Genomic DNA, 10,981 nt, shown 5'->3' with positions numbered 1-10,981 from the left:
TGGCCAAGGAATCTCGGGCAGTGTTTTAATTGCGCCGTGCGTTGCAGGGCTTCAGTTGGGCTAATGAGCTGGGCTCCAGACCTGGCTGTCTTTCTCCGAGAGGTCCAAAGCCATATGGAGCCCGTTACCGCAGGACTTCAGGATTTCATGAGGAGACGAAAGAGGGGCTTCAAAAATCCAGGTACGACAACTATATGTGAGCGGATGAAGACTGAGTAAGAGGTGGAGAAAGAAAGAAGGAGGTGGAGGAGAGTGGAGGGGAGGGGAAGAAGCCGGAATACAGAGAGAGAGCGAGAGAGAGAGAAACAGAGAGAGACTCCTGAGGCAGCAAATTAGACAGAACAGGGAAGCGTGAGCGGTAGAAAGACAGACAAGAGAGGGAGGGAGGAGGAGGAGGAGGAGGAGGAGAGGGGCACCGTTCAGGAGAGAGGAAGAAGGAAAAAGTTGGGAGAAAGAAAAGAGAGAGGGGAAGAAAAGAGCTGGAGAGGAGAAGTGGGGGAAACAACAGACAGGAAGGAAGGGGAGGGAGACGTCTTGGGTGGAGGGAGAAGAGGTGGTGTTTAGGGGGACAAGTTTTCTCTTCTGGAGGTACTGGATGAGGAAAACAGAATGAGTGAATGACGGGACTTTACGGAGCCATTGGAGGTTTTTCAGAACCGTTTTCCACGCGAGCCTCTTTGGACATGTATACAGAAGGCTCGCAAGCAACGGGACACCAGCGATTTCTCCAGCCCAACGGCACCGCTGGTCTGTGCCCCTGCCAGCGCTGCGCCCGCCATGGTGTACCAAGATACCAAGCAGCGTCCTGCAAACAGCCAGACCACCCACATCTGGATGGCCCCAGAGACACCCAGCCTCTTTGGGTTAAGGACGCAGGGGGGAGGGTATCCAGAGGCAGTCATTACAACCCTCAGAGACGGCCTGTGTTTCCGGGCCCTCTCAGCCAGTCAAGTGACTTGGCCCGACTCAGTCCCCCATGGGAGTTGAACCCTGCCCAGTGGAGCCACTCGCCGGAGCCTGGCGCGAGACATTGCCCGTCTTTCAGGGAGCAGTGTGACTGTGTGACCACATACAACCACACCAGGGCAAATCCCTTTCACTTCCAGATACCACATCCACTCCCTCATCTGCGGGTCAACGGTCAAGCGTATGGATATAGCCGGACTATGTTCTATGATGCATTTGTGGACAAAGGGGAGGATGGTTCTGCTTGCACCCCACAAAATGGCCATTTGGATCATCCCTTTCCCATGGTTAACGGGCACTGCGCACCAAAGGCTGGACCCTCAAAGAGAAGAGATACCCATTATGACTCTGGTGGATCAGATTGTAATGGACACCCTCACAAAGGTTTCTTCCCAACTGAAGTCCCACAAAAGCACTTGAACCGAGAAAAACCGAAGGGGATTTGCATCCGAAGCCCAGTCGTCATCAGTACGGAAGCGCCAGTCTCCAACCAGCACCAGTCCCAAGGTTCGGAATTGGGGAAGCAACCAAGGGGGCAGGATTCGGTGAGGGATCAGATTCGACAAGTGGTGACAGATCTGGAGGACGTGTTGGGGGGTTTGAAGCAAGTTCACGTGGAGATGAAAGAGGTAGGTTTTGTCCCAACTTTTCAATCAATATTATTCAAGACATTATGACATTAAAGTCCATGAATACCAAGTCAGGTGGTTACGAGATCACCCGTAGCACAGTTCACTGCCAGTTTTTTTTTTTTTTTCTCTCTGCGTGATCATGGGACCACATCAGTGTGTGTGACACTGCGATTTAGAAGAATTTTCACTGAACTTTTTTGGAATGTTCCTGGGGAGCCTGACACTAAATATCCGATCAATATCCTCATTTTCTTTATTTAAACATGCTCTCTGTCTTCTTATTTTGGAAATCACCGTACTTGTCAGTCAAAACTTCAACAACACCCTTACAACTTCTAATATAATTGTCTGTCCATAATTCTGCCTGTTTGCAACTGATCCAGTGAGACTAACATTAACATTATTACTTTACATTGCTTGATGTAACCCTTGCTTTGCCTTTTGATTTGTAACTTTTGTTGTTGTTGCTTTTTTTCTTGTCTTTCTGTTGCTGCCCCTTTGTTTTCTTTTGTCTTTATTTGCTAGCGTTGTCTATGGTCGTATTTGTGACTATTCTGTACAGTCTTATATTTAAGATCCTTTGGAAACCAGCGCAGATCTCAAAGTGTTCTCACAATGAATAATTTACATATCTACAGTATATATATATATATATATATATATAATTGTGCTTTAGCAGCGAAACATTGTAGAATTTACCTGGCCACAGTCTTCTCGTAATAGAATTACATGGGTGTGGGGATTTTTTTTGTCCATTCACCCAGAAAATCATCTGTGAGGTTAGCAGTCAATTGATGGACCAGAGTCATGCTGGAACAGAAAAGGATTATCCAAATGTCTGAGGGGTGTGTTCCAAAAACAGCCGCTATAAAGAGTTTTTTTCTTATACTAAGGTTCTAGGAGATTTAGAGCATCAGTGCATTTCTATGAGACAATCCATTTGTTTCCATTAGGTCATCGAGCAGATTGATCATCTCACAGCCAATATGGGCCTCGGCGAGGAGCCTCAAAGCGTTGCTTGTGGGTCGTCAAGCAACGTTCACGCAGCTGCTCATCGAGGGGAACTTGCAGTGTCGCCCCCATCCAGTCGCAAGCCCGCCCCGATCGAGTGGTCGAGGCGCTCCGACGAGGAGTGCATCATCCTGAGAACAAACTCTCCATCCCCTGTTCACATGGCATCCGTGGTCAAAACCCGCTGCTTCACTCCGCCTGGTCACACAAAGGACCACAAACACGTAAATGGGCATCCGCCTCTGCCGGACCATGATTACAAAGCGGACAACCTGGAGTTCCGTTCGCAGAACCTAAACCCTGAAATTGTCGTCTGGAACAGCACAACGATGCACTCGAGGACTCAAAAGCCTCCGCGGTATCCGCAGAACGGGCGATGCGGCAAAGACTCGCACGCATCTAGCAAAGCAGCGAGGACCGCCGAGTACGCCTGGAGGGGCCGCCAGAACAACAGCATGGTGTGAAGAAGGGGAGAGGTGGCGGTGGCGGCCTGCCCTAGTGCCATGGGGGGCTTGAAACATGATACCCTGCGGCAGCAAGTGGAGGTCAGCGTACGACCAAGCAGGAGAAAAACTCATGGTAAGTTCACACACAACAAGAACTCTTTCATACTCTTTACAGCAGGGGTGGTTGTGCATTTGGTACCTGGGCCTTCAGTGGGGACTTAACCAACTAACTTAATCCATCTCTACTACTACCAACACGACACAATTATAGAAACAATTCAATACTATACAAAAAAGCAATCTGTGACACGAACATCATATGGAAGTGTTTGTGTCGAAATAGACCCAAAAATAAAACACATCATACAGAGAGAGGCTACGAAACACTACTAGGAGAATAGCCTGTTGGGAATAAATGAATACAATTTAATGGAACAAAATATTTGAATTTAGATTGTAACTTTTGGTCATTGCTTCTTCCACTTCTGCTTTACAGTGTTGATGCTGCCAATGACGTCGACCATGTTTACAAGCAGCTTAGTCATAGTCGGGAACTGAATTGCGGCTCTCTTTCCTGTGACTGAAAAGGGTTTATGTGTTTTTGATGTGTGTGTGTGTGTGTGTGTGTGTGTACGTGTACCGTCTGTGTGTGGGCGGCAGGGAGGGCAGTATGTCTGCAATTGTTGTTGTCACATGACTTCCCAGTCCACACTGTAAAGGCTGTCTTGTTTAAAAGATCCAAAAGCAGTGGTTGAAACCAACAAAATAAAAATACTTAATTACAGTACTTGAGTAGATTTCTCAGGTATCTGTCCCTTACTTGAGACTTTTGACTTTCACTCCCTTTGTACTTTCTACTCCTTTCTTGGTCAAATAAGTTTATTTACTTACTTCTTTCCAACCGCCACAGATGATGACATGATGTAAAAATGACGTAGAGAGTGGTAAAGTCAACCACGAGTGAGATTTTGATTGATCGTGGGGACTTGCGGGAAAAACTATGACAGCAGTGATATGGAGGAATGTGAACTAGGGAGCATCAACGTCGATGACGCAGGATATTCTACTGTATGGCTCTGTTTAAGAGAATTGGTTTCTTGAAGAATGAGGAGAAAATAATGTAGCTAATTTGAAAAAAAAAAAACGGGTACGGTGTAATTTTTCAGTTCTCATTAGCCAGTGTGAAATTTTGAGTTAGTACACAACAATAGCAAAGCTATGGGAACACACCGTTTTAATAGCCTGAGCTAGTGCTATCTACCTTTTTTCTCTTCTCAGTATGAGCTATGCACGATCATAAAAGAGGGAAGCTATTTTGTGTGCAGAGAAATTATGTTATGAAAACATGAATGGCGCAAATCTGTGAGTAACTGATGCACCCTAAAGAGGTTTACAATTGCCTATACATGCAAGAAGATTGTGCCAAGGCAATACTTTTATATTAGACACTGCTTTCGCCTGAGCACAAAAACAGTAAACAAAAAAGTTGTTTTTCAGCGAATAACAAAGGATGAGTTCAAAAGAAAAATCTGCAAAGAGGTGAATTTGCAAGTAGCGAATTGCAAATATCAGAGGGAAGTGTTTTATGTAAATGACAGTAAAGACGTTTTTTTTTAAACTTTTTTTGCATTCTACTTAATTAGTTGAATCAATACAGAGTATATATATTTTTTTTTACATAAGTATCTGTACTTCTACCTGAGACTATGTTAGAAATGTTGCCACATCTGTCCAAAAGTAGATGCCGTTACTACCATGTGTCCGCTTTCTTGAGATTTTCAAGCCCGGTAGGTAATTACATTTTATGTTTTTGTCCATTCAGCATTAAAATCAGAGGACACAAAGGCAGATAAAATCTTGAAACGCAGACTTTTTTTTTTTTTTTTTTTTGCAGTGTGCATTAGTCATGCTTGAACTGAGAGTTGGCGGCAGCTCAGATGCACATTTTGGCACAAAGAGACCCCCGCGGCCTATTGCCTGCAGTCACGTGATGCAACGGCGGCGTCATCATATTTACAGGATGATCACAGCTCAGACTCATAATTGCCATAATTAACCCGTCGCCGGCTTTTCTTCTCCACGGTGATTACCCATTGCGTCACAAGAAAGCCTCCCTCCTTAGACCGTTAAATGTTCCCAAATAAAAAATTTAAAAAAAGACCACCTTTGCAGATGTTGCGGCCCACTCCCTGTACTTCCCTCTTGTGCAGACTATGTGCAACTGCAGTGTATTTTTCTTTTTGGGCAAGCACAGTCTGGTTTTAATCATAAAACCCCCTGGCCACCTGCCATACGGAGTAAGGCGAGCGCTCAGTATATTTGCGGCTTCCATGCAAACCCCATTGCGCCTCCTCCACCGCAGTGAGGGACATGAGCGCGTTTAGCTCCATCGAGTTTATTCACTTTGATAAGAGTTGAATTTGTTTTTTAAAGCAGATATAACAGCCACGAATAGCAAAAAGTAACTGAGTAATTGACACCCTGCTCCCAAAAAGGTTTATAATTGGTTATAGATGCCACAAGATGGTGTCAAAGCAATACTTAACTATTCGACAGGGCTAATTGAAGCGCCTCCTCTCACTTCAACATGGCACCTAAAGGCCACAAGATGGCGCCAAAGCACAGCTTTGCAATTAGACAGGAGTCAGTGCCATAATATGGCATATTAGGGTGTTCAAAAAGAGCACAAAAGCAGTGAATAAGTGAATTTTCTGCGAATAATTGAGGGTAAGTTCCCCCCCAAAATCTCCAAATTATTGCTTTCCTAAGTAGCTGCTTTAACTGCTTTTGGACCAATTAAAAGCTCTGATATGATTGTGACCTATTGTTACATGAATCTGAGCGACAGTAAATCTCACATGCCTGCATATGAATAAAGTTCGACTTTTGTTTTATATTAAAAAAAAAAAAAAAAAAAAAGGTTTGTTTTTCCGGGAGTAAAGTCCTATTTTTTTCAAGAACAAAAGGCATATTTTTCGAAAGAATATATAGTCCTATTTTGTCCGACTAAAAGTGTCTTCAAGAATAAAAGGTTTTAGATTCTGACTTTATTTTTTCAAAATACATCTTTATTTTTGTTAAAATTACAACTTTTTACTTGAAAAATCATGACCTTATTCTCATAGGATCATGTAAAATCAAATCTGTACCCCGCCTCTCGCCCAAAATTAGCTGGGACAGGCTTCGGCTCATCTGCAACTCTTATGGATAACTGGCATAGAAAATGGATGGATGGAAGTCAACAGGCTAATCTAACCATATCCGACCATTGGTGGAGAAACTCTGTGTGGAGGCGGTTCGATGTAATGTGTAATTTCACACTTGATCGGTGGGCAGGAACTCCAGACACCCAACTATTTATATATAAGCAAATAAAAAAATGATTGTAATTTGTCCCCTTCCGTTTGAGCAACCTCTTCTGATTCAAGTGATGCTGTTGACATTTTACAGCTCCAAATACCAAGGATTAGTCACCAGGAGTGCGTCCAATGTTAAATGGCTGGCACAACAGATTGGGTGTCATGTTACTCAGTCATACATATATTATTATTTACACAATCCGATTAAAATCGAACCTCCCATGTTGAACAAGCCCGAATAAATTCTGAATTTGAGCAAAATGTTATAGGGAAAATTAACCGCTACAAAATTTCATTCATTTGTGTTCAAATCTCCTCAGTTTAGCACAGCGTTTCGTAAGATTTATTAAATCAAGGTACATATTTGCCATTCGAAAATCTGGCCCTGTTAAATTGGTCACAGAGTTGATATACTGCCTGTCACTATATGTCACTGGCATAGATAGCAATTATAACTAATAATTTATAATTTCCCACAGCACACCTGATTATCTTTTTGTGGCTTTTTTTGCATCACTAATTCCAAAGAAAGAGCCGCCACAAACAAGGAGGATTTCAGTTTATGGATTACAGGCCCCCAAAATTAACATTTTAGAATTATTTCAATCAAATGTATTTCCCTGAATGAATTCAGTGAAAGAAAAACATTCATATTTTAGAATATAGGTATTGACAAACTTGTGCAATTATTGTGTCATGTATTTATTCAATATTTACTGGTCATTTTCATTTGAGTCAACAAGTATTTTGAAACAGCCATTGTCTAATTGTTAAAAAAAAAAGAAATCTAATAAAAAAATTACCCTGATGTCTTGTATTTTTTTATAATGCTATGTTTTGAAATGCAGTACTTTATTGTAGATTTACCAGACACATGAAGCGTATTTGCACCAAGTATCAGTATGGGAGCAGTATTGCCCATACTTAATGGAAAGCAAATGGGTGGTAACGAACATCACTAGTGTCAGCCTCTTTGGTACTGGTAGGCACGCTTCAGTTTTGCTCCTTTTCTGCATCACATAGATTTCTGCAAGTTTATTTCATTGATTTTAGTTGAAGAGGCTGCAGCAGCGCCACAAATCGTGCTCAAAGCACTTCCGGCCTCTCTGTTTTATCTTGATCCTGATGCAACCAATCCATGATATTTCATTTCTTCTTGTCAAGGCATCATTTTTCTTTCTACGTGCAGGTGTGAAGGTCTAACAGCAGACGCTCCCACAGACTAACACTTGCTAATTCGATTTATTAAAATTCAAAAAACAACAGCAAGTGAAGGGAACATGACTCAGAAGGACACCCGGGAAAAAAAAGCCTGTTTTTCAGCACAGGAAGAGATGAACACTCTGCTTTTTGGTAGCCTGCCAATGTTATTTAACAAGAAAAATCCTTGAGAAGAAGTACAGCTTGTACAAGTATATGTGGTTCGATGTGAACTCAACAAGGTGACCAACGTTACTCATTTCTCCTTCTCTTGTGGGGATGTCTTTCCAGCAGGAGTAGCTGTGGAGTGTGGCCTCCGGGCGGGGATATTTCTGAGCAGAAAACTCACCCCGTGGAAGCTGTATGATTCCAGTGGTGGAGCTCCCAAAGAAGTTGACGGATAAAGTACAACCAAACAAGCACTACGAGGATATGAGCTGATTCCCGGCAGGATACGCTCCCACGGCCAGATTTGGTGGCAAAAACACGCCACGGCACATCTGGCTGGGAAGAAATTAAACCATTCATTTTCCGTACAGTGTGAGAGGCGGGCCATGGACAGATCAACTGCTTAACCAGAAATCAGAAAAAAATGACTGATGAAATACGGGAGCAGTTATCCAGTTGTCCGTTGGCGATCACAAAGATGTGTTTCCTGGACTGAGATCAGGAGTGGTCCATGAGACGTAACTTGGGGTTCAGCAAACTGATTTGGAATAAATTATAATGTCATATTATTAAAAACAAAAGTTCAAATCTACACATGGTGACGGGTGCACCAATAAAACAAACATACTGAATCAATTAATCTTCCCTAATTTAGCTTTGAGCCAATTAAAAGCTCTGATATGATTGTGAGGTATCACATAAATCTGACATCATTAGTGTATCCAGCGCTCTCTCACGCTCTTTTCTCATGACGAATTGTACAGGTGAGGCAAGGCGACCACAGCAAAATATTTGTGCTCGCAAGCACAGAGCCTGGGTCAAACGTTTTCAACGTACAGCGTAATTGGGCACCATGACTTTGGGAAGTGGTCAGCCCGATTGACTCAGTGATTGCCTTCCACCCAGCTACTTTCTTGTCATATGGAAAATAATGTGAAAAAAATTCTGCTCATGTTGCTTGTTTCTTATCGGGAATTCAAATCATTCATCACTTTTTGGAAAAATAGTCGCTAGGGTTTTCGGAAAAGTCGATAAATATGGCAACCAAAATGCTGTGTTGGCAACACTGACTGCAACACTCTGCATTTGTAAACTAGTTCCTCTTGGTTCACTGTTGTTATATCGATAAATAATAAATGTAAGTAAATAGAGTTCGGTTAAACGGGGAGTTTGCAGTTTTAAAACCGCTACCAAGATTTGATTGTAGCCTCACTCAACTAATTCATAATGGCATACGATTATTAAAGTGCGTAGTTGTGATAAAGTGGCACAGAGAACACCGTCCAGATTTAATCAAATATCAGCGCTTGCAATACTGAGCTAGCATTAACGCTGTAAACAAGCCAACGTTAACCATAGCTGTTACATTGGTAGCATGACTTATTTGTAATTGAGTGTTACTATAGCACTAAATTTTATTGGTTTGAAGTTTTATTTTTTGGAATGTACAATCAATTAAAAATTTAAAAGGGGACCGCTCGCCGCCTGAGGTCCCTTTGCTTATATTTGCTAATCGTTTGCCCACTTGTTAGCAAACGAGGGATGAACATTCATTATTATTATTTTTAAACATTTCCAGATGTGGTTATTCCAAAATAGTTTGAGCACAGCTCCTGAAGCCTAAGCTAACAGGTCAGCGCAAGGCTCCGGGGGTGTGCCCTCTAGTGCACAGCGATGATTGACACCTTGTCGGTCACGCCTTCTGTCTCTGATATGTCATTTTCCTCAGGCATGGTGGATTCTTATAAACAAACTGGAAACGTACCCTTTAAGTTCCTTTTTATTAGGTCATTAATTTTTTTAGGTAGAACCGTTCAAAAGAAATAATTCCTATAGTATTTAGAGGTACACATCGTAGTTATTTTTAATTAATTGAAGTTAGGATGATGAGGAGGTCCTTGGAAAAATTGCTCCCTGGACCTGGAAAATTTTGGGAACCCCTGTACTATTTAACCAGAAAAAAAGAAAAATGACTTCGGTGAAGTACAGGCACACTGGATCTCCAGTGATTCATCCGTTCGTCGGCCATCGACGATCGTTTTCCTGGCCTCTTCGATGTTAGCTCGTCCTTGCTAGCTTGCACTTGTGGTTCACCGCACCCACTCAGGTTTTTACTCAAACATTTGCCCCTTTGAGACTGCCTATCTAAGAGGCCTTTTCACGTTTTTTCCTGGCTCGCTGTCCTGTGCGTAAGCTACCGATACGTTGAAGTCCAAGCTGTGGAATTTGCTGGTGTGTGTGGTGTAACGGTATACCCCAAAACATGGTTCAATACCTTAAATGAGTCAAAGTTAGATTTTTTTTTTTTTCAAGCTTCCGTCTTGACAAAGGAGGTACAAGGGCCAGTTCATCGCTGCTTGCATCTTTTAATTATACTCAACTTTTTAGAGTCTGTGACCCATAATGCTTCCACCTGTGTCTATATGCAGATTTACATCTATTTAAGTACTTTAAGCCAATTTCAAAAATTGGCAACGTAGCACTTGAACATACCAACTGGGCTAATTTATAGGCAGCATGAATAAATGCACAACCACAAGGGGGCAGTCAAGCACTTCATTGGTTCGCAATTTTTTTACACCTAAAAAATTCATAGCTCTCCAACTGCCAGCACCATGACCAACATTAACATTATTTGAAGATTAATGCTGCACTTAAATATATATATAAAAAACTGTACTTAAATAAAAAATGTATCGCACACAAACGTTATATTATTTACCTAAATACATCTTTAAAAATAAAAAGTTCTTCAAGATTACAGGCAAAAGTATTGAACTTAAAGTTAAATACAACTGAACTTTACTTAGGCAGTGATTCTTTCACTTACCACTAGAGGGAGTTTCCATACCACACTTTGAGAAGAACTGCTTTAAATGATAAAGTGAAATGACTTGTACATAGGATATAAACAAAGTTATCTTTTATGGCATGATTAATTTATTGGTTATCGGCAAACAGAGGCAGCTAGAGTGAATGTAGATGTGTATCGTTAAAGCTATTTTTAAAAACAATGGATTTTTTTGTAGTGTTTTGACTGTGTTCTAGATAAGATGGAAGGGCAGTCAGCGTGAGTTCTTCTGTGTGTGTCTGTTCCTCCAATAAATCATTTTGACATCTCAATTTACCGGCGAAAGAGACAATGCAGCGCTGAATGTCCCACATTCTAACTTTGAAATAAAAAGAAGTGACTCTAGCA

General features: G+C 41.8%; 1 protein-coding gene across 4 annotated transcripts; it reads left to right on the top strand.

Annotated features, from left to right (window-relative positions):
- On the top strand, positions 1-10,981 carry LOC133489549 (uncharacterized). 4 transcript variants are annotated; one of them, XM_061798756.1, is made up of 3 exons: positions 1-1,595; positions 2,552-3,188; positions 7,909-10,981. In XM_061798756.1, exons 1-2 carry the CDS (start codon positions 618-620, stop codon positions 3,071-3,073), a joined length of 1,500 nt encoding a protein of 499 aa, XP_061654740.1. In that variant the 5' UTR covers positions 1-617; the 3' UTR covers positions 3,074-3,188; positions 7,909-10,981. The 4 variants fall into 4 exon arrangements, with proteins under 4 accessions (XP_061654740.1, XP_061654739.1, XP_061654741.1 ...); XM_061798755.1 differs by having other exon boundaries at positions 7,906-10,981; XM_061798757.1 differs by lacking the exon at positions 7,909-10,981 and adding an exon at positions 3,552-3,874.

This window comes from Phyllopteryx taeniolatus, chromosome 14, assembly GCF_024500385.1.
Source record: "Phyllopteryx taeniolatus isolate TA_2022b chromosome 14, UOR_Ptae_1.2, whole genome shotgun sequence".
In the NCBI taxonomy this organism is placed as follows: domain Eukaryota; kingdom Metazoa; phylum Chordata; class Actinopteri; order Syngnathiformes; family Syngnathidae; genus Phyllopteryx; species Phyllopteryx taeniolatus.
The sequence above is the reverse complement of the archived record's forward strand: the minus strand, read 5'-3'. Positions and strand labels throughout refer to the sequence as shown.

Bases quoted from the DNA above. Each gene is read 5' to 3' on its own strand.
- LOC133489549 (XM_061798756.1), top strand. From the start codon at position 618: ATGACGGGACTTTACGGAGCCATTGGAGGTTTTTCAGAACCGTTTTCC. The intron at 1,596-2,551 runs GTAGGTTTTGTC...TGTTTCCATTAG, and splicing joins TTCACGTGGAGATGAAAGAG to GTCATCGAGCAGATTGATCA.